General features: G+C 33.9%; 1 protein-coding gene across 9 annotated transcripts in view; it reads right to left on the bottom strand.

Annotated features, from left to right (window-relative positions):
• The window catches only part of IKZF2 (IKAROS family zinc finger 2), a 229,016-nt gene that overhangs the window by 76,194 nt on the left and 127,387 nt on the right, over window positions 1–25,435 (bottom strand). For all 9 annotated transcript variants that reach the window (XM_039470175.2, XM_003925578.3, XM_074399069.1 and 6 more), the window contains 2 exons: window positions 10,723–10,860; window positions 2,585–2,728 (listed from right to left, as the gene is read on the bottom strand). In XM_039470175.2, coding sequence (XP_039326109.1) covers window positions 2,585–2,728; window positions 10,723–10,860 — 282 coding nt within the window. The remainder of the gene's footprint in view (window positions 1–2,584; window positions 2,729–10,722; window positions 10,861–25,435) is intronic.

Here is a 25,435-nt window from a genome sequence, read left to right as displayed (position 1 = left end):
CACAGAGATTCTTTCAACAATTTCATATTTGAAGAAAAGGAGACTATAGGTATACCTGGAAGGAGATGGGACTTAAACGAAGATTATTTTTTAATTATGAAAATTTATTGCATTAAATGCTGATAAGAAATGCCTAATAGTGGGGAGACATTAAAAATGTAAGTGAGAAAGGAAAAATAATACTGTGAGGTATCTGGGGGGCCAGGAAAGGAGAATTACTGTGCACAGGAAGAATAATTAACCTTAATTAGAAAGAGGGATAGTTCTTTCATTGAAATGAGGAAAAAAAGATAGAAGTATTTACATGGATGCATACAATCCTATAGAATTGGTAATATTATGTTGAAATCATTTCTAGTGATTTTATTTCCTGTGAATATAGATAAAAGATCACCAAAGAGAGAAATAGCATGTTTGCAGAGAGTACAGAAGGTTGACACTGTCATGGTGATTAGGAGAGATGATTGTTCAGGGATGGAATAAAGGAGTGCTGCTCCATAGGATGGATGGGACAGCTGATATGTGGGATATCATTTATCCATATTGATGTCAACTCATCAGGCTATGGAATTTTCTCTCAAAGTACCAGATGTGCAAGCTGAGGTGCACATCTAGTGAGATATAAGTATGGAAAGGATGTTCAGACAGCTTTACAAGAGAGTGAGTGGGGTTTCACCAGGAGAAGGGGATAGATCAGCCAACAGGGCAAGAAAGGCAAGAAAACTGACAAGAGAGATGTCAAAGTGGTGAGCCATGGAATCTATGCTGAATAAGAAAAGAAAGGGAGAACAAGTGGATATGCAGGAAGTTCAGGGATCATTGGACTAGAGAGTTTGATAAGGTCAAAGAACAGTATTTTAACTGAGGCACATGGAGAAGGCAATTTATAATAAGTGTGGAATGATGAAATTTTTTGTTTCAAGAACAATAATAGAAGTAGTTACTGTGGCTACTGTTTGTTATACATTACTAGGATAAAATCCAAATTAAAAAAATATACTCTCAAATTCTTAATTAAAAATATAATATAAATATTTTAAAATCATACTGTAATTTTCTAAAAATCTGTCCTTTTCTAAGGAATGCAATGAAATAGAATTGAGAGTAACATCTCTAAGTCAGGAAACATGACAAAAATGTTACAAAGAGTGCAGTACATAAATTCAGAAGACAGAAAAAATAATAATAAATTATATATTTTTTCAACTACACTAGAGTCTAGTTAGATTTAAGCATTTAATGACAGCCATCAAACAAACCAATATTAAAAATAAGTGAACTGGCTGTTTATTTCTTTCTTCTTCATAGTTACCTACAATAACCAAAGAAAAGTTACCTAAGGCCTAAGGCAGTTCTTTGTGTATAACTCAGAAGCCTTCAACTGACTTAGTATAAACTATGGCCCTTATAGTCACCCTTCAGCCTTCTTTCAATGAATTCTCAATAAACCCCTCCAGCTAGTCTTAAAGTGCTATTTTGGTGATGTGTTAGTTCTTCAGTTTCAGATTGAAAGGAAACCTTCTTAAGTATTTACTGAAGTAATAGAATTGTATTATCCTCTCCTCCCTGAAATAACCAAAGCAAAGATTTTTCTCTCAATCATCCTTTAATGTCCCACAATGCTGATACTAGAATGTGAATCTGTTTGAATATTTTTTATCCTACATTAAGTCTATAAGAATATATATATATATACACACACAATGAGTAACAATTCTTTTTACTGAATCTCTATTATTAATATTTCTTTTTAAAAAGTCCATGCTTTTTGTATCCCCAGAGACACTCTATGACTTACAGCATGCATTCAGAATGATGCCAACACTGGGCGTATCAAAGAATATCTAAGGGTTTGGAAATGAAAAGGGAAAGTCTAAATATATGATATTTAATCTTTTCAGCTCAAAATCATAGGCTGGATGAAAAAACAAAGATCAAAATATAAAATAAAGATCCAAATATGAAATATCTTGAATGTAGGTTGCTGCATTATTTTTCCAATGCAGAATTTTGAAAAAAAGAAAAAAAAATTCTCTTCTTTCTAGATAAAATACTAAAATAATTAACCAATTTATGCCTGAGGTTACAATTTTTTTTAATTTTTGCAATCAGATCTTGGTGATGACCTTGAGCACTAAGATATAAATAACTCCCACATCCTAGTGTTCCAAAGGTGGAATATTACACATAAATATTAACAGGTAAAAAAAGGAAAACAGTTAAAAACCTGGCACTAATAAAATTTTAAAACAGATTACAAAACTGGCCAATAGACTAGACAATTTTCCTTCTGTATTACTATTTTTTAAACAAATTAACATTTTATATTTTACATGTGATTTCACTTTATATATCATCATATTTTGAGTTGGTGACTACTATTAGTCTTTATTTCTCGTGTTTGTGTGTGTTGCTGTAAGTGTCGTGCACACAGAGAGTCAGAGAGTAGAAAGAATAATGGAGAAAAGAAATGGGTATTCATTTCATGAACTGAAACATACGATATATATTTCTAATACCTGGGAACTTGCCTTTTCCTACTAAAATCACCTTGCAAAGAAACAAAAGCATTTGTAATGCTTACCCACAAACTTTTGTGGAGTGGAGCTTTTACGTTTTCCCATATTCCCCGTGAGCTTCTCTATGACAGCAGGTCTCTCAAAAGGCACCAGAGAAATATTGTTGTCCATAATAGGCTCTTGTTCCTTACAATCTTCCATAGGAGGTACTATACAAAACCATAGAAAGATGCAATCTGATAATTTCTTCAACATTCTGGATGATACAAAGCTGGATTTGCCATCTCAATATGTATTATAAAAGCTAATATGCTTGAATAAAAGCAAGTAGAAAGAATAACCTCTAGTGTGAAAGCATACTCTTTAAATTTATACAATACACACTTATACCAGAGGATTTGATTTTATCTGAGTCTTTCTTAAATCATGACATATTCTGTTGCCACTATTGGTGGCCAACTTGTTCATGTGGTTTCTCATCTTATTCCTCTGAAAGTGTTTTTCGCATTGACTAAAATCAATACTACTTTTAAGACTGCACTATTTTCAAGGCATATAGAGTTTATTTTTTAAAAACAATTTAAGTAAGTCAACTTGTTTTAGAGAAAAGCTGAAACGTACATACAAAATAACAGCACAAAATTTAACTGTTTTTCTTAACCCATGTATTTTCCTGCAGCATATTTTCTATTTGATGAGCTGTTAGCTTTATTGGTAGTAGCTTAAAATACCTGCACCAAGTAGCCCTCATGAAGCAGAACCAGTTCTGAACATGTCTATGCACAGTAAACCGTGGCAGCCTTATGATTGTAATTTATTTTAAAAAGAGCTCTTCAGCAGGAAGAAGAATCCATTTGCAAATTGGCACACTGGCTCACTAAACTACTGCCCTAATTCATTTGATATACGTTCTCCAATGCTGTTTACTATTCATCCTATTTATCTAAGTTGCTATGGGCTAATACGTTAGCCCTTAGACCCTGACATTCATAGTGCAGACAAAGAACTTACAACAGTTGTTTTTTGAGTAGAAATACCATCCAAGGATATTTAATTAAGGATAGGGTAACAACTCAGACAGAGCAAATCAGTTGATTAAAAACAGTGTTCTCAGGAAAGAACATAACTTATTACTTGTTGATTAGTGTTGCTTTCTCCAGTTGCACTTGCGCCAGTACTGTCTGGAAACCTAAAGCTTTCATTTCTTAGAATAACTTTACTTGTTCAGTATGCACTGTAAAATGATTTACTCTGATCCTTTCATTTGTACAAGATAGTCCCACTGTGTACAACAAATGTATTCTCATTTATGAAGCGATTCTCCTGGCAGACACAAAAATAAGTGAGAAAGCAAGATATGAAAGTTAGAAAAATTGAGTGTACAATTCAGTTGACGTATTTAATAACCAATAGGTTGCTGATTTTGAAAAAATTAAAAATAGTGTGAAAACATGTTTTCATGATTTGAACATGTTTAAAGAAATCAATATTCCATCTAAGTTTTGATTAACCTATAGATGGGTCAGAAAAATTGAATTGTAATCTACATTTAATAAGAAATCCTCTGGCTACGAAAAGCAAGCAATTGTGTAATTATTGGATGTTAATTTGGAAACAAAATTCCAAGGTGAGACTGAGGAACAAGGAAACAGGTCATTGTTTACACTATATAATTCATGATGTTATCACATAGAGAAAGTATGTCCCAAGATATTACACAAAAACCATTATATTCTCTTTTAGTAACAACTAAAAAAATTACACAAAAGCAAAAGAGTCAACAAAAAAGCAAAGAATTTCAAAAACATTCAAGGATGACCACACAATTCACATAAGTGGGGCCAGAAGGATGGCACGGTGGTGTTGTGGTGGAGAAGCAGGTAATGGGGTACAAATTGTGGTCAAAATCTTAATTTTTTTGTTTGGATAGTGGATTTATAAGCACTTACTACATTATTTGAATTAACTATAATACTAAAAAGCAGCCCAAGAATGGACCAAAGATAAAAATATGTCAGAGGCCAAGATCCAAAATGAAATAATTTGGAAAGAGAAAAAAATGTTGTTGTAAATTTTGCTAAAAAAAACTAGCAAAACTGGTAAACGGGTTTGCCCCCACTATTGAATATGCTAATTAGTTCTGAAATGAGTAGGCCAAAACCTGGCAGTTTTGCTCTAAGTTTCACCCTGAATTTTCATATTTGAACGCATTTAACACTCAAAACGAAACCTGGGCGTGGGAACTGTCCCATACCACATCCACTTCAATTCAGATGATTTGTCCCAAGTTCAATGAAGCTCATGTGAACCGAAAACGATGACTTTGGCAGAGTTCTGATCTAACTTCTACTTTACAATAGCCCTTCACATGTCAAAAATTGATCTTGTTTCTACCACATTAGCAATAATAATAACTGACGTATATTATGTGCTACGTGCTATTTTAAGGCTTTGCATTTAATAACTAATTTAATTTAATTCAGCAACCTCATGAAATAGGTGTAATGCCATCTTCACTCTACAGATGAGGACACAAAGACCCAGAAATGTTAAGTAATTTCCTCAGGCTTTACGTCTAGCTGGTAGACAATGTTATTACTACTAGGAGTCTGGCTCCAGAGGCTGGCTCAACCACTATGCTATACTATTCTTTGTAGATGTATTTTGAGTATTGACTTTTTATACACCAGTCAGATATATTCATAAGGTCTGCCATTGGGTAAAAACCCGATACGTTTTCCCTTATTTGTAAGTAATCTGATTTTTTTTTCTTTTTTTGCTTCATGGATCTGGGTGCAACTCATCAAAATATTTCTGTGTCTATATTGCTACAAACATAAAAAAATTCCCTAGATATCTCAATAGTGCTTAATCATATGGACATTTACCTGGGCTACAAATATACCAATAAGCTAACTTCCCCTGTTTGAACAAACTTTAAATTCTCTTTGACCTTATTTTTGAGGTTATACCCAAGATAAAAACATACTTCCATTAGATCATTGTTTTATCACATTGATAAACCATAATGGCAGAACCATAAGCGTATTCCCAATGTATCTTTTCTAAAAACCAAATAGTTCACCCAAAATTCAAATTTCAAGAAGAAAGTCTGAGGGACCTCAATTAGGTCACATGTCCAACCCCTGGCCAGGAGAGGGCAGGGTACCTGGACTGATGGTCCTGCCACAGCTACATGCAACAGGAAAGTTCTCTAAAGCTAAATGGGCACTCTTGCTATCAAGAGAAGGAGGAAAGGATGTCAGGCAGGCAAAAACAACAGATGTCTTCTATATTGTTGCAAATTTTCTCCATGTTGCTCAATCTAAAAAAAACTTTACAGTTATCTTAGTTATTTTCTTGACAGCGTTTGGCAGTGCTGATACTTGCTTTGGCTTCTGTGAAATCACTCTTTCCATGTTCCTACTCTGCTCTTACTCATCTTTATGAAATTATTTTTCTGCTAGTATGTTCTTGGCCTTCTCAGTGTCTCACTCTGTAGTTATCCGTACTGCCTTATTAAAAACCACTACATTAGGCCACTACCTAAATAATGATGGATCCTGCATTTTTGTTTCCTACCCAGACCCCTCTCAAGAGCTTGAGATCTATATATTTAACTTCTTCCTAGACAGTTTTACTTGGCTATCTCATAGGCACATAAGAGAATATAGTGAAAAAAAAAATCTACATTTGTCTCTCTTTCTTCCATTTTCCTAATTACTATGCCAGTGAGTGACACTACTACTTGCCCCATCGTCCATGCTAGACACCTGTAGCAAATCCCAGATTTCTTTCTTTTACCCAGTCTTCTGCTTCTCCCTTTCCCTACCCAAATTTCTTTACAAACACACATGGAGGTACCCCAAGTGTTTTAGATGCTACATTGGTAGTTGTTCACACATGTTGTTCTTTTTCAGGGAACACCCTTCTCCCTTTATTATTTACATTTTTGCCTTTTAAAACTAAGCTCAAACATAAATTTCCTGGGAAATTCCTTTTGGATGCCCTGCTGATTTAGGCATGCCCTCTATGTCTCCATAATGCTTATCACATAGTACCATATTGTTGTTTTACTGGTCTATTTCTTCCAATAGCTGGTAAATAACCTCAGGGGTTATACTTTGTTGAATTTGTGTCTTTAATACCATTTATGATATAACAGAAATATAATATTCAATGGATGTTCACTACCTTATGTCACCCAATGAAAATAAGTCAAAAAAGCTTAGTCCAAAGTTTGTGGGTGCCCAATTGTCTCCACACTTGTGAAAAAGAACCTCCCTTTCCCAAACAATTCAAAGCATAAACCTAACAACATATATAACTTTTAAGCTGGCTATCTTTCTGCTTTGCACTTTCATTTTCATCTTTAGGTTTGGGGTAAAAACGTAATAACATAGTTTGATTTTAAAGCTTTTTCTTCAAGCTGAACAGACTTAAAAAAACAACATATAGATAATATTGAACAAGATAACCTTTGATAAAACCCAATTAAATAAGATAAATAATCTGCCCTAAAACCCGATTAAATAAGCTTATCAAACCCAATTAAATAATTTAATTATATAAATTAAATAATCTGTCATAAAACTCAATTGTTATTTCCAAAACTATGAGTCATGATATTCCTGCTTTTTCCTCAAACTCAATCAGCTTTTCTAAGAACATTTTATTCTACCTCCTAAATATGTCTTCAATATTTTGCCTTGTTCTCTTGTCCTGCCACTGCCTTTTCATCTTCTCCTTGGCATTCTCATTTCCAGTCTCTCCTCATACCCTACCCCCTACCCTAGGTAGGCATCTATCATGAATCCTCATTAAAGACATTTTTCTTGATTTGGTTGCTCAATAATAACAAATTTGGCTCCCCTCAGTAACTCTCTATCAGTTACACAATGAAATTCAAACACCAGATTATCAGAGAAGACTACAGCACAACCTACTAATTCAGAAGCTTCATTTCCTACCACTCCTTAAACTGCAGTTACACTCAACATCAGGGAATCTGTCAATTATCTTTGATATCTCCAAACCTCCTCTTCTCCTTGACTATACATTCTCTGTGTCCTGCCTGATTTATGTAATTTTTACTCATCCCTCATGTTTGGATTGAACACTGTTGCATGTAAGATGCCTCTCTTGACTTTTCCAGAGTCAGATTAATTCACATCTATGTTCCCAGAAAACTGTGTATGCATTTTTATTAGAACTTTTGCTTCATTTTATTTTTAAAAAGTATGTATTTCCTATCAGACTATAAAATAAGTGTATTAAAAAAACTGTCCATTTATTTTTATACCCCAGAATGTTCTATATAACAGTACATAGTAAGCTCTTGAAAAATGTTTTCTGAGTAAGTGAAAAATGCCTCTTTTTCTTTAAAAAATTCCATACTAGCAGAATAATATAGGGAAAAACATGTTTTAGAAAAGAGAGATTAGGAAAAATATAACTATGTCAGGTATTTTTAAAAAGGAGTAATAGTTAATTCATTTCACAGAGCTAATGGCAACCACAATGATGACAACTCTCATATCTACCACAAAAAGGAAAACAAATAAACAAGAGACAGTAGGAGAAGGGGGATAAATATAAGTTTCATCATGGCTCTGTTTAAAAAGGGACATATGCCAAGCTATTTATATGAGATGTATGTTAAAGATGAACTCTAGCAGCATTTTACAGAACCATATTTTTCGCTTACAGTATTTATCAACTCCTACCTCATATGGCCAATTTCCCATTAAGCATGTTAATAAAAGGTAATGGAGATTAAGGATAATCTCAAATTATTTTTATGACAAACCCAGAAGAAAAGTATGGTATGAAATGCCATACATATAAACTTCTGTGGTTAAAATGATATCCAATATTTAAGAAGAAATATTTGGGCCTACAAATGATATCAGAAGCTACCCTCATTCCCTTGGCTTTACTCTCTGTTCTACCCAGTGTCCCTGACTCTTTCCCACTTTTTCCCAATTTTTTCCAACTTTAGCACCACCTGCGAAAGGCCTATGCCTGTAGAGGGCTAAGCAATCTGGGGGATAGGGGTAAGACTGAGGCCCCAGTTGTTTAGAAGACATATCTTTTCTTTCTCCGAAATACACTTGTTTAAATTTTTTGTTAGTGTTTGAGTCTCTAAAAGTTCAATCTGCCAACAGATAATTAAATGTTGATTATAAAAATTTATTTACATGTTATCTCCCTATTACCATACAGTCTTTTAGCACTGTGTATGCAATACAGAATTCCGTAAGTAACTAGGAATGAAAAAATAATAAAGTTGGAAATGCATAACCACATCAAATTTCAGAACTGCAATGGGAGACTATCATATAGAAAAACTAGTAGCAATGCCATAACGTGTTTTGGGGGAAGATTTGGTATTCCCCCAAGCTTCCATCAGCTTCCTGCCTCAACTTACCCTTAAAACCAACAATATAAATAGTAATCGTATGTTTGGTTAGCAAATCAAACTTCTAATCCTTAAGTTATTGCTGGTAAATAACAAATTTATAAGGGATAGCACATTTACTATTATTCAGTTATTTAATGTTCTCAAATATTAACAGCAAAGCAAACCATGTGTTGGGCATTTATTACAGACTCAATCACATTTCATCCTCAATCCAAGCCTATAAATGACACACTCAGACACATGTAGCCAGAGAAGGTTTGGCAGACTCCCGAGGCACACCATTTTGTAATCTCTGCGTTCTAGATCCTATGCTATTGTCATTAGCCCCGATAATGCAAGCTTGCAATATCAAATTTACCTAGACTTGAAACCCAGATAGGTTTGTAAAAAGTGTTAATGATGATAATATAAAAATAAATGAACTTGGTCACAACAATCAATATAATTAGATTCTTTAGATTATAGAAACTAGACAGAAATGCTTCAGTTGTTCAGAATAACAAGAAAAAATTTAAATTAAAAAAACTCCCAAGTCAACAACACATAATAACTAGCTGTCCAAGAAACAGTTTCATAGTATACGCTGTATAAAAGGAAGAGAAAACCGCACAAATAATCCTTGATCTGCCTATGTTTAAGCCAATACATAGAGATTTATATTTTAAATGTGACTGTAGCCTTTCCCAGCTAAATAATACTTGGCAAACCTTTTTCAAATAAAAACATACAGGTGGCCAGGTGCAGTGGCTCACACCTGTAATACCAACACTTTGGGAAGGCAAGACGGGTAGATCACCTGAGGTCAGGAGTTTGAGACCAGCCTGGCCAACGTGGCAAAACCCTATCTCTACTAAAAATACAAAAATTAGCCAGGCATGGTGGCGCTCATGCCTGTAATTCCAGCTACTGGGGAGGCTAAGGCAGAAGAATTGCTCGAACCCAGGAGGTTGAGGTTGTAGTGAGCTGAGACCACTCCACTGTACTCCAGCCTGGGTGGCAGAATGAGACTCTATCTTAATAATAATAATAATAACAATAAAATAAAATAAATAAATAAATAAAAGATATACATGTACTAAAAAGTTGAGATTTTTGTCTTTGTACAAAAAAACTTATCAGTATACAAATCTAATTAGACAAGATAGACACTATAAATCTTAAGAATTGAAATTCATCATTTTCCTATATAAGGCTGATTATTAAAATTAACTTTGCAGGAATAGGGAATTATTCATTGACAAACCTTAGGGACTGCCTTCCTACCTGCCACAGTGTATTTGCCTGGAGAAGGTTTTTGTGTGTGTCTAATTTTTGTCTAGATTATTTTACACATTGTAGAAAGCAAAATCGATAATTTCTCAGAAAAATTACAGGGCAGATTGGAGAAATTTCAAATTCTATCACTGATCACTTACCTAACAGAGATGAAAATATGAAAATAACCAATTCATTCTTTTAGAAAGCCTACAGACTAACGTGGAATCAGCTCTAACTATCTGGTTAGATAAATGAAAAAGAAGAGTGAATAGTACCTTTAGTATATTAAAGGTTGGTTGTCATTATTATGCGAATTTAAACATAATCAGAAATAATTTGGGAGTATCACAAAATTTCAATATAGATTATTTGTAACATATCCCAAAGTTACAAATGATTATTTGTAACTCATTTAAGTTAAAGTGATCTAAATTAGTTTCAGACAGCATAAGACTTTAGATTCATATTGAACTACAGGAGCAGTAGGGGGAAATAAAAATGATGAATACAATTTCTACCCACCATGGTGACTCATGACCTGCCCAGCAGCTTCCATGCTGACATTCTGGAGATAGTTGTGGCAGCGTTCCTTGTGCTCCTCCAGTGAACTGCGCTGCTTGTAGCTTCGTCCACAGTAGTTGCACTTGTGAGGTTTACCCACTGTGAAGAGAACTCAAGGTCAGTGTGCTGTCAGTCTCATCCACATTCAAAGCAAAATCAATAAGTAACTTTTGATAGTCTGGAGGAAGCACTCATGTAATTTTCAGATTTAAATCTCTTCCTCCTCTACATTCCAATCTTGGCAAAAAAAGATAATACATCTCTAACAAGACTAAAAGACAAGAAGACAGGCAGATCATATCTCTGGCAACAGGGGACATACTGAGTCAAACTTTTGCTCTGACTGTAGACCATGAGAGCCTGATGATCAATCTTCAAATTATCTTGACTCTTAATATATTGACTCTCAGCTTTGACTCATTCAAAAGACAAATCAGGAGTATCCTAGATACATAATAAATTTTTTTTTTCTTCTTTTCAGGTAAGGGAAGAGAATTTTACAGAAAAAAACTTAAAATGCACCAACTTGAAATATCATGGTTTAATAAAGAGATTATTTTTGGGTACCAAGAAGATTAAAAAGGACTCAAATGGTGAGAAAAAGTATAGATGAAAGTAGTTTCTTTTCTTTCCATCTTGGTAATAAGTATTCACATATGCAAAATTTTGTGGCAGATAAAATTCTCCCTCATCAGCACTGCTTTTATAATACCAAGAATTAACCTACTAGGTGCTTTGAGTCAGGATTATTACACAGTATTTAGTTACACAATGATAGTAATAGTTTCCAAAACATCTCACATTCAGGAAATGCATTATTCCCTAATAGCTAGGGTGCCATTATCTCAATGCTGTTATCTCAATACATCTGTTAAAAAACTAAGATGTTGAGTAAAAAATTTTTAAAAAGTAAGAAGAAAAATATAATCTCTACGGAAAGAAGTATGTTTTAATGCATGACTCTTCATAAGGACATCACAGAGCACTTTGACTCTTGGTTTTGAATGAATACAGAATAATATAAAACTCCAGGTGGTCTGAGCCAAAGCCCTCCTCAGTAGTAAAGCACAACGTGAACCAAGTTCGTGTCTCTATTTGACTCCCGTAGGAATTATTTAGTTTAGTCCAGAGAATAACAGACAACTCTTTTTCGTGACTAAAGATAACATCCATAACTCCAGTCACCTTATAAACCCATGTTATGACACTGGTCATAAGAAGAACTGAAATGCTGTAACAAGGCAAGGTAGTCGTGGCTACCTAAAAGTTTCATTGTACTGATTAAAAAGAAAACTACACCAAATCTTTAGATTGTGATTGAGGTACACATAAATTAAGATCAGTTATTTCATACCATAATCATTTGTAAATGATCTTAAAAGTTATTTATGGAGTGATTATTCGTTTTAAAAATGCTTGGCAAACTATCTTCCATTTTTCAGAACCATGGATTCCGGAAAATAGCTGAGAATACTGTCCAGAACTTATATCGCCATGTGACAGCATTAAAAATACAAGAAAATAAGTTTTGCTGAAATCATCTACTGTAAATAATATAAATAAATTTAATTGCAATTATGTTCCAAAATATAGAACTACATAACAAAAAAGTATCTGTTTGCTTTTAGCATTACTCAATTTGCGGTTCTGTCATATTTCTCTAGAAACAGTAATGAATTTATACTGAACAAGCTTATTTACCAATTAATACTTACTAAGCACTTACATTGAAGCTAACAGTCCACTATTAACTATTGCAGTCATTTCCTGGTCCTCCCTGGTATTAGTCCCATCACATTATGATGCCTCTGTTTTACCATGAGCATAGTCTCCTATATTTTCTTGCCCTTATTTCTGGAAGCAATCATTATGCCTTTTCAATTTAACTGAAACATAGTTTTCACTGTACTCCCTTTGGCTCACAACCCTCTCTAAAGTCCCAACTCACCTGATAAAACAGGAAGAGACATACAGTTTTTAATGTTTTCTACTCATTTTTTACTACCCTTATTATAATCCCATCTGCTTTATTTCAGCTTCTCTCATTTTGTCCTCTATTTATTAGTAAGTATCACTTCTTCCTCTTCATCCAGTCATTGAGTCCAACAGGGATTTGAGTTGGACTTTGTTCTAAAAGTATAACCTCAGTTTTCCCAACTCGTTGTCACCATTCTACTCCAGCAACACAATTATTAGGTGACATGTTGGATGTGGACATTTCTAAACAACTAATCTATTCCCAGTAAATTTGTTCTGGAGACACTCTATCCTTTTATCTCTCTCATTCATTCACTATGTGTCTAATAACAGTTTACTATGCACAACGCTGACGAGGCTAAAATATAAAGTGGACACAAATGATCATGATGCCTATTCATATACAGCTGACAGTCTGGTGAGGAAGACAGACATTTAATAAATACACAAGCAATATATTACAAATTGTGGGAAATTACATGGAGCAGAAGAAGGGTGTGGAAGTATAACATGGGGAAACTAGTTTGAAAAGGTTGAACAAGAAGGTCTGTTTGAAGTAGGAACATTTCAGTTGATAAATGAAAAAAAGAGTAGTCATTATATAATTGTGGAGTGGGGGTAAAAAGGCAGGATTTCAGGATTTCTGAGACCTGTAATCATTAATTTTCTTCTATACACTTAGTGCCTTCAAAGTTTACATTCTGTCCTTACTACTCTTTTGAAAATTGTTTTCAGACATCACCAACAATCCCTGCAAATTCAATGGCTCTACTATCTCCACAAGGCTATTTCCTAATCCATTTTGTACTATTTCTTAAAAATAAAGTTCATAAAAATATTGTTTATACTTACTCCCTATACATGTGAGTTTACCTGTACATGAGTTTATCTTTAAAGCAATACATAATTAATATGTATAACATACATATTCACATAAAAGGACCAATATTTCACTGCCTTTATTTTTATAATAGTTATGATTACATATTGTCACCAACTGAAGCACACTGATTCTGGTATTATTGAAACATTTTTGAAAAGTCAATAGTTTCTGAATCACTAAATCCATAGACTTTTATTAATCCCCTATCTTCCTAATCTCTTGGCCACTATCAAGCTTTTTTGTGTCTTGAGTCTCCTGTTTTAGTGTCTGAGATCAGATTCTACATACCCCCTTACTGCTTCTCAGTTTTTTCCTAATTTGCAAATATGTTATATACATCCCTTCAGATATTGTTCTCAGTACAATATTTTCCCTGTTTGCTCTCTAAAGGAAGTGCTCATTTTTATGAAACATCCATATGTGGTCAAGAATACTTTCCCATGCTTGTAAGCTCCAACTGGCCATGTACATCTTTCAATATCTGAGTGAATCCCTTCCCTACAACCAAAACAAAGAACATCAGGACACAGCCATCTTCTCTGTGCTCTCACAGAACTCTGTTCATACTCTGTTGATGCATTATTTCTAACAACTGTGTTGTAATTATTCATTTGATAATCTATTTCAGGCATCCCCAAACTACGGCCCGCGGGCCACATGTGGCCCCCGAGGCCATTTATCCGCCGCCCCCAACCCCGCCGCACTTCAGGAAGGGGCACCTCTTTCATTGGTGGTCAGTGAGAGGAGCACAGTATGTGGTGGCCCTCCAACGGTCTGAGGGACAGTGAATTGGCCCCCTGTGTAAAAAGTTTGGGGATGCCTGATCTATTTATTTCCCTAGTCCAAACAATGAGCTTTATAAGAACAGAGATCTTGTTTTACCCAATTTAAAATTGGTAATACATATAGAATTATTAAACATGGGAGACAATATGCATTTGCTGAATGACTACTTCAAATCCATACTCTTAACTGCCTTTTGAGTCTGGCCTCATGGATATTCCCCCAAAACCATATCAAACATTGAAGATAACCAATCTCTCTTCCTCCACAAAACCCGTCTTTGTTCTGTCCTTTGCCAGTGTTACCACTGTTCTAATATTCAAGATTCACAACAATGTACCCAATTTTGTTACCTTATACCTCTTTTTTTACTTCCAAATAGCTGCTAAATTCCAAATACTGGACTCATGAAATCATTTTCAAGTTGATCCTTTCTTTTCATTCTCACAATCAATATCATAGTTCAGGCCTTCATTATTGCTCACCTGGGCTGGCATAATATACTTCAAATAGGCTTTCTCTTCCCATGTGTAATTATCTTATTCCCCTCTCCAATAACCTTCAATAGTGGTTCACTTTTATTTAACTAAGTCAAAATCCCTTTACCTGGCATTCAGCACCCCATACAATCTGGTCCCAAAGCACACATCCCACTCCTAGCCCAGGCTCCAGTCAAAATTACTTTGCATTTACATTTGAGTCTTTTTTTTTCCCCCTGTAATGGCTTCACATGTTCCTACCTCTTGAAATTCTCCGCATCCTTCCACTTCCAACCTCCATAACTATGTTCCATTTAAAAGTGATCTTTCTCACTAAAGAACTATTCCTGTATTCACCCTCATGCTTAGAACACTTCCAACAGTCTATCACTCTATCTTACATGATTTGTGACTTTTCTACTGATATTTACACAAATTTTCATCTCTCTGTTAGATCTTGACCTTCTTGAGAAATTATAACAATATCTTACGTTATCTTTGCAACCTCCAAAGAGTTTAGCAGGTTGCCTTGTTCACAGAACTAGTAAGTGGAGTTTTTATGAATGATATCATTTCCAGACTATTTAAATAGCTTTCTCTTACTCATTTTTCTTAAATCTTTTTCTAATGCCAAATGCAAAACATCCGTGTAAATATCTTTTGGTTACCAATAAAATCCATAATTGTATCATTTAGAAATAACTGTCTCTGGTATTTCTGTATCATCCTCTTGTGTTTCTTATGTATGCAGACAAATTTTGGTATGAAAATAAGTTATTTTATACAGTGTATTTTATAACCTGCTTATTTTACTGAACAATATATTTTGAACATTTCCCCATGTTATACAACGATATTTTTGTTACTGCTGTTGGGTAACATTTTCTCTCAGATTATACACTTATGGTAATGCTGAATTATTTAGTTTGCTTAGCATTCTGAGTTCTTTTCCTTTGATTATTGATTAATGTCTTAATGATTATTTTTCTTTTTATCATAGTTACATATGCCCATACTAGAAAAAAAATTCAAATACTCCCAAGTGGCATTTAATGAAATACAAAGTCTCTTTCCCATGCTGCCCTACCTGCCCCCAAGCAATCTAATCAAAATCCCCAAAAGCAACCATTTTCACCTCCTTCTTCTGGTGATTATATTCATAATTCTAACTAATATATAGGTTATCTTTATTCATCAGGTTTAGAGATAATCTATTGCTTCTCTGACCTAGTTGTTAAGGACTCAGCTACCTTACAAACACCCTCTCAATTCTTATTTCTGTGGTCTTTCAACAGTTACATAATAGTTTCTGATTAACAGTATAGAAATGGAAATTTCCAGTATTCATACATTAATCATAATATATTATTTGGCTCAACAGTGATTACATTTCCTTTTTTTGCAGCTTATAATTTTTCCTAGAGTTAAGAATTGTTTCACTTTTTACTTTGCTTGTGTTTCTGTATCTAGTGCCACTTATCCCCTCCTCTGAGGTTCTCACACCTTACTAATAACTGTTCTAAACACTCAGAGTCCAAAACAATATCTTAGGTCCTTGCCAACCCCACTTTCCTCTTGCCTTCTCACAACCACTGGCACCCCATTCTCCAGTTGGAACTGATGGTACCCTGGGTTTATTACAGAGTTGTTATCCAGGACTCTCCTTTGTCTCCGTCATGATTAGTCTTTTGCTGCCTGAATCCCATGTTTCCCTCTCTTTGTTGGGTTAAGAATTTCCAGGTTGAAAGTAATTTTTTCTTAATATTTTGAAGGCTTCTTTCTACTGGGCTACTAACCTTCAAAGTTGCTTTTTAAAAGTATAACATAAATGTTGCTTTACATGTGCCCTGTTTGCCTGAAAGCTCTTACTATCTTCAGTCTGTTCTTGATGTTGTCTCTGGTCTAAAGTCTCTAACTTGAATGTCTGTCCCTTACTGCTCAAGAAATATGTGTTTGTACTATATATAAGTATATACTATTTCACATACTGCAGAATATTTATATATGTATGGAGAAAACATATAAATATGTGTTAACATCTATTCACATTATTATTATAGTTGTCAAAAGTCTATGGCTATTTCAACTTAATTTTCATATATGGCCTAAGAATCGTTCTAGCCCCATTTATAGAAAATATTACCCTTTCCCCCCTTAAATTATCTCAGCACCTTTGTTGAAAATCACTTGATTAATTTGGGGTCTATTTCTGGACTCGATTCCATTCTGTTAATCTCTATGTCCATCCTTAAACCAACAGAGCAAGTCTTAGCAATAAAGTTGGAATCAGGTAGTGTAAGTCACCCAAATTTGCCTTTTGAAAATTATTTTGGCTATTTTAGGTCTACGTTTCCCAATAAAGTTTGAAAACAGTTTGCCAATTTCTGTTAAAAAGCATGTTGGAATTTTGACTGAAATTGCCTTGAAGTGATTGGCTCAATTGCAGGAGACACCAAGATGTTAACAATATTTAATCTTTTAAATCGTGATAATGCTTCATCTCTCCATATATTGGAGTCTTTAATTTATCACAGCAATGTATTATAATTTTAAGCACACAGTTTTTTACATATTACTTATTTTATCTCTAAGTATTTCATATACTTTTGCATGCTATAATCAATGGCATTGCTTTCTAAATTCCAATGTCTAACTATTCATTCTTAGCATATAGAAATACATTTGATTTATTCTCAGCATGTCAAAGTAATATTTGCATTACCAGGCTGATTACATCATTATTCACAATAGACAAGACATGGGTCCTTATTTTCTTTTTACATTCATCAATTGATAACCTTTATCATGATGAGGAAGTTATTTTCTACTCTATTGCTGAGAATTTTTATATGTGAATGCTGAACTATGCCAAATACTTTTTCTGCAATTTTAAAGGTTAATAGACTAAAAACTTTTCTTTTTTAGTCTGTTAATATGGAAAATTACATTGATGATTTTTTTCACCCAATGTTAAACCAACTTCAAATTCCTAAGATAAACCCCACTTGGTCATGATATATTATCCTTTTTATATATTCTAGATTTGATTTGTTAAAATTTTAAGGACTTTTGCATCTGTGTCATGAAGAACTCCGTTTCTTTCTAAAAGTATAACATAAATGTTGCTTTACATGTGCCCTGTTTGTCTGAAAGCTCTTACTATCTTCAGTCTGTTCTTGATGTTGTCTCTGGTCTAAAGTCTCTAACTTGGATTTTTTTTTTCTTGTAATATCTTTGATTTAGGTGTCAGTGTAATGCTGAAAATAATTTGTTTGAAGCCCTCGCTCCCTTTTTTATTCTCTGGAGGAATTCGTTCCTTTAATGTTTTTCTTAAAGTACATATTCCTTAAATATTTGACAGAATTTGCCACTGAAGTCATCTGGAGTTTTCTTTGTGGGATGGTTTTTAACTTCAATTTCAATTCCTGGAATAAATATGGGCTATTCAGAGTAGGTATTTCTTCTTGAATGAGATTTAATGATTTCTATTTTTTGTTTCATCTAGCTGAATTTGGCATAAATTTGTTTACAATAGTCCTATATTATGCTTCCAATGGCTACAGGATTTTTAGCAATTTCCAGTGTTTTTATTCCAGATGATGTCAAATTGTGTGTTCTCTTTTTATATTGATTGATCTTGCTAGAGGCTTATCTATTTTATTGATCTTTTCATATAATCAGCCTTCAATTTCATTGACTTTTCTCCTTTATTTTTGTTTTACTCTTCCATTGGTTTCTGTCTTTATCATTTTTATTTCTTTTCTTACCATATTTTGGATTGATCTTGTTCTTTTTAAATCTCTTAAGGAAGCTCAGATCAAATTAGTTTGGGATTTTCTTTATTTCCAATATATACTAAGTGTTTAAACTATATATTTCCCTCTAAGCAGCACTTCTACTCATCATGTTCATGTTTTTCTCTATATTCTTGACTATGTGGAGTATATATATAATGGTTGTTTTATCAACTTTGTCTTCAAATTCCACTATTTTGGCCATTTTTGGATCTATTTCTATTGACTGATTATTCTCTTGATTATAAATAATACTATCTACATTTTTGTATATCTGTTAGTTTTTTAATGGAATGATGGATATTGTGATTTTCCATTAGTTTATTTTAGATTTTATTGCATTTCTTTACAAGGTGGTTGACTTATTCTAATAGGCAGTAATGTTACGTGGAATTAGTTTGATCCTTTCAAAATTTGCTTTAAATGCTTGAAGGCAGGTCCAGAGCATGCTTTAGTCTAATGACTAGTTTAGCTCTAGTATGAAGGCAATACTCTTCTGAGGACTTTACTCAATGTCTTGCATATTACAAGATCTTCTCACTTTGACTGGTGAGAATTAACTATACCCAGACTTCTATGCGCTTCAGAAATTATTTGGCCTTCTGCTTCCTAGTATTTCTTTCCCCAGCTTCAGGTAGTTATCTACACATATCTACTTATCTACAGATAAGTAGATAACAATTTAGCCAAAGAATCAATGAAGTCCTCTGCTCTGCAAAACTCCAGAGCTTTTTCCATGCAGCTTCCTCCAATCTGTTACTCTGCTTTGCATTCACTAAACACATTGGTCTCCCTGGTCTCTGATCTGTCTTCTCAACTCAGCAAGACTACCTGGCTCTGGGTTTGATGTCCCTGAGCTATGGTCTGGAAATTGCCTCCAGAAAGTAAGCTGGGGCATAGGACTCCCGAGTTTGGTTTTTTAATTTTTATTTTTCTCCCTCAGAGACCACAGTCTTGCACTGTTTATTGTTATCATCTAAAATTCATATAATGTATTTTGTCTAATCTTCCAGTTGTTTAAGGTGGGAGGATAAATCTGGTCCCTGATACTTCATCATGATTAGATGTAAAAGTTATATTTTTAATTGAATTAAATACCCAGAAGTGATGCTAACTTTTAAAGTTTTAGTACCAATATAATTCAGATAACTGAAATAGATTTCTATAAATATAATTTTAAGATGTGTTACAATACTAAGGATTCTAAGACATAAAAGAGAGCAGTGTTTCTCAATTGGCTCAAGTTAACATGTAGTTTCTTCTTTGACATACTGACCCTTACCAATAGCCCTATACTAACAAAAATGAGAGAATTATTGGTACAATCTGTCAAAGATGCAGATACAGATTTCAGACATGAGGAATGACTTGTAGATTAAATATCCAATGAAAAAAATGAAAATGTGGCCAACTGTTCAATTAGAAATAGTTTGCTGGCATTTATTAGCATTTTATCTATTTGTCTTTACATGGAAATAAGAAATATCTGTCCCCATTCCTCTAAGAACCCATATACCTATCAAAAAGTAAGAACCAGTCAAATTGCCATAAAAAATGTTTGAAATAAGAACATTTACTGTAAATTCATAGGGTATTATAAAGATATATATCATAACCATCTTGTTCACTTATATTTTTTTGAAATATGTCACTTCAAAAGTTATCCTAGTGAAACCTATAAAACATTACAATAGCACTAATATATGTGGTAAAGGTTTTATTCTTTATATAGATGTATGTAAGTTTACACATAGAGAAATAACAGCAAAGCATTTATATACAGAAAATACATTTACCATTTTTCATAACGTAAATTCAGCAACAGAGCATTATGCATATATCACATGTATTTTTCTTTAATAAAATTCAACGTACCTAATAAATACTTCTAAGGCAAAAAATAAAAGGCCGAAATACAATTTTATCTTATAGAATTATAAATTACTCTGAAGAAATATTAGCACTGACAATATGGCCCACCGGCATTTAATTTATTTCCATTCTTGGTAACCCTAAGTTTTACTTTGTCTGAATTAGTGGTCTGTCACATTGCACAAACTCTATGTATGAACAATTTTAAGGTGCCTAATGCCTATTGCTATACTGCTGCCTCAGAAAAGGTGTTGCAAATTCATATTCACAATAGAAGTGTATGAGAAAGCCATTCCACCTTGTTGTCACCAATAATAAATACCATCATTAAAATAATACATTATCCACTTATGTGCTAGCCCACATGCTCAAATTGTAGTAAGGCACTTGGGGTACTGAAGCAAACTCTTAGGGATAACTGTATGATACTTTCTACTTTGAGGGAAATAATATTTGATACCTCTCAGTTTCAACACTGTATCACACTATATTTCTTTCAATTATGTCATATCTTTGTGAAGCTGGGCTTCAGTGATTGCTGTAACACAAAGCAAGCACTGCATAAAAATCAATATGGAACAGGAAAGGAGAGTGGCAGTGTCCAACTTGATTCCAAGGTTGGGGAAGTTGTGTTGTGCCCAACAAGGCATACAATCCCATTACTAAGTAACTGTGGCCATCTAAAGCTATATATAAATTGTTTAGGTTTCAATTTATATATTATGATTTTCCCAAAGGGATAAAAAGTAGTTAGGGCACAAATCATTATTAAGTTGTTTATTGTTTGGACTTTACTACTTTATAAAATGAAACTGTTTGGTATTTCTTTTAGCCCTAAATGCACTGTGACAAAATCATTAAGATATTACAGTCACAATGAACAAAAAAAGTTTGGGAAACACTGAGCTGGAAATACAAGTTAATTTGAATTTCTTTTACATTTGCATTAGTGAAACTAAATATTAAACAAAAAAATTGATTAGTCATTTGTATGCTACCCTTTCAAATCATCTATTTAATGCCTTCACCTATTTTTCAATTATGGACTTATTGCTTTTGTCTTTCTCATCAGTTTGTTCAATCTCTGTATATATTAATGCCTTTGCCTTACTTCTTGACTCACCTAATTGACTTATGCTTTTTCTGAAAATGTAAAGAGGTTTTAGATTTTCATGTGGTCAAAATTGCTGATATTTTCCCACTTTGTGATTTGTTTACTGTTTTACGTTTTAAAGTACTGCCTGATACAGAATTTTTGAGAAATATCCACACCTACTTTTTTTCCCGAAATCTTTAGAAGTCTTAATGACTCTAGGTTTCTTTTTTTAATGAAATGATTAAGAGGGAAAAGAATATTTTAGGAAGGAAACAGATCCCTACCTGAAAAGTGAGTTATTTTTCAAAGAGAATCTCTGTTACATGAAATCATTTCAGGATAATTAGGTGTCTGTCAAAAACCATTACAGTAAAGTAACTTTTATCTAAGGACAGTTTATTAAACCAGTTGAGGGTGGGGGGATGAATGTTAAATGTTTAAACAAGTCTGTGAGACAGTATATTTAATGTGGATTTCTTAGAGATTTACAATGTACATGAGCATTATCAGAGGTTCTTTTGGATGTTTAGCTTCAATAACAAAAAAGGCAAACAAACCACATTTATTTAACCCAATGTTTTCTCCCAAAACTTTAAATATAGTGCAATTTTTTAATTTTAGCAACTAGTAGTTTCCCAAGTAAATAATTTTTTGTGAACATACTATGAGGAACACTGCATTATGACATAAAAGAGGCACAAAAAGCCAGCATTAATACTATCCTACCTTCCTTTCTTTCTTCTCTCTCCTTTTTTTTTTTTTTTTTTTTTTTTGTGAGGGGTGACACAGAGTCTTGCTCTATAGCCCAGGCTGGAGTGCAGTGGCATGACCTCGGCTCACTGAAACCTCTGACTCCCAAGTTCAAACAATTCTCCAGCCTCAGCCTCCCGAGTAGCTGGAACTACAGACACACACCACCACATCTAGCTAATGTTTGTATTTTTAGTAGAGATGGGGTTTCACCACATTGGCTAGGCTGGTCTCAGACTCCTGACCTGAGGTGATTCACCCACCTCAGCCTCCCAAAGTGCTTGGGATTATAGGCATGAGCCACCACGCCCCACAGCATTAATACTATTTACTCTTCTTTTACAGAATATGCCAGGTGTTGAGCAAAGACATCTAGTTCCTTTAACATAAATGTCTCGAGCACCTCCAGTGTTCCATGCCCACGTTCTAGGTGTTTTAGATACAGCACTGAACAAGGCAAATGTCATTCCTGCATCCACAGAGCTAACATTATTAACCACTCAAATATTGCCATTTGTTTTATAATGTAATAACAATTTTCAAAGTAAATTGAAAATCTTATACAGGACACAAACACCAGGAAAAATTGTACATAAAGAAGTATGGATGTGACCTTTTAAGTCAAATCACAGACATTTGAAAGCAAAAGAAAACTGCTTCTTATTTTTTCGGGCACTCTGGAAAAAAAAGTCACAATTCAGAAAAGAAAATGTCTTATGTAAGATTATTTTCATAAGAATCTAAGTTGTTGGCATCTAATTTTCTATCACTTTAAGTTAACAGGTTTCCCCAGATTTCTTGAACTTAACACCTAAAATAAGGAAGCAAAATGGGATTAAGCAAAATACACATTGTAACATATTTTGGCAGTGTAACAGTTATGCTTCCCCAGCATTTCCTTATCACATAAAATATTTTATTGCTTATTTTTATCATTGCTAATAAAATAATTACTTAATAAATGGAAGTAGATGCTTAATCTCTCCAAATTTTTACAGTTCTGTTAAAAATACATATATATCAATTGTTTATTCATACAACATATATTTAAGAACTGCCTAAAATGTGGGATATATAGTCATAATAATACAAATTATATTAAAAAATCATTTAACTCCAAGGGATGCTCACTACTTTTACTGTAAATGTGACATAAATTAGTTAACAGATTGGTTGATGAATGTTGGAAAAAGAGCTAAAATATAAAGGTGCAAAAAGTTATAATGTGGCCAGGAGGTAATACAGTAAAATCTAAGACACATGAGAAACAGCTTATATATATGATACTGCTTCATTATTACAAATGTGTAAAATATTCATTATGGGAAATAAAATGTTAAACAGAAAGGCTAGTAAGCCTTTACTAGGCTAAAAGCCTTTATTAGCCATACAGATTAAATGAATAATCCAAATTACATAAACTATTCCTTTTAATGAAATTTCAATTCATCAAACTATAGGCGTATCTTGCAGATACAGTAGGTTGAATTCCAGTCAACCACAATCAAGAAAATATCCCAATAAAGTGGGTCACTCAGATAAAAGCTGTTTATAGCATACCATAGTCTATTACATGTGCAAAAGAATTGTGAATAAAAACAATGTACCTAACTTAATTTTAAAAATACTTTATTGCTAAAAAGTGCTAAAGAGGTTGGGTGTAGTGGCTCACACCTGTAATACCAGCACTTTGGGAAGTGAAGGCAGGAGAATCACTAGAGCCCAGGAGTTCTAGACCAGCCTGGGCAACATGGTGAGATCTCATCTCTATAAACAATACAAAATTAGCCTCGGTGTGGTAGCATACACCAGTGGTCCCAGCTACTCAGGAGGCTGAGGTGGGAGGATCGCTTGAGTCCAGACAGTCAAGGCTACAGTCAGCTGTGATTGTGTCACTACACTGCAGCCTGACCAACAGAGCAAGACCTTGTCTTAAATAAATAAATAATAAAGATAATCTGAGCCTTCAGAATCATAATCTTTCCTCTGGTGGAGGGTGTTGCCTCAATGTCTATGGCTACTGATTGATAAGGCTAGTGGCTGCTGAAGGCTGGCATGGCAATTCCTTAACATAAGGAATGGCATGGCATGGCAATTCCTTAACATAGTGGCAATTCTTTAACATAAGGCAACAATGATATTTGCCACATTGGTCAACTCTTCCTTTCACAAAGGATTTCTCTGTAGCATGTGATGCTATTTGATAGCATTTTGGCCAGAGTAGAACTTCTTCAAAATCGGATTCAACTCTCTCAAACTCTGCTACTGCTTTGTCAAGTAAGTTTATGAAGTATTCTAAATTCTCTGTTGTCATTTCAGCAATGTTCACAGAATCTGCATTAGAAGATTCCATCTCAAGATGAATTTCTTTGCTCATTGTAAGAAGCAACTCTTCCTCCATTCACATTTTACAATGAGACTGCAGTAATTCAGGCACATCTTCAGGCTCCACTTCTAATTCTAGTTATGTTGCTATTTCTGCCACATCTGCAGTTCCTTTCTCCAGTGAAGTCCTGAACCTCCTGAAAGTCATCCATGAGGTTGAAATCAACTTCTTCCAAACTCCTGTTAATATTTTGACCTTCTCAGATGAATCACAGATGTTCTTAATGGCATCATCTAGAATTCTGAATCCTTTCCAGAAGGTTTTCAGTTTACTTTGCCCACATCCATTACAGAAATCAGTGTCTGTGGTACTTCTAGCCTTATACAATGTACCTCTTAAGTCTTGAAAGTTGAAATTACTCCTTGAACATGGGCTGAAGAATGGATGTTGTGTTAACAGCCATGGAAATAACATTAATCTGCTTGTACACCTCCATCAGAAGTCTTGGTTGATAAGGCACACTGTCAATGAACCGGAATATTTTGAAAGGAATATTTGTTTCTGAGCAGTGTCTAAACAATAGGCTTAAATTATTCAGTAAACCATACTGAAAACAACATCCAGACTTTTTTGTTCCATTTATAGAGCACAGGCAGAGTAGTTTTAGCATAGTTCTTAGGGACCTTAGGATTTTTGGAATGGTAAATGAGCACT

This window comes from Saimiri boliviensis, chromosome 5 (genome assembly GCF_048565385.1).
Source record: "Saimiri boliviensis isolate mSaiBol1 chromosome 5, mSaiBol1.pri, whole genome shotgun sequence".
Taxonomy (NCBI): Eukaryota; Metazoa; Chordata; class Mammalia; order Primates; family Cebidae; genus Saimiri; species Saimiri boliviensis.
This window is presented reverse-complemented; position numbering and strand designations above follow the sequence as displayed.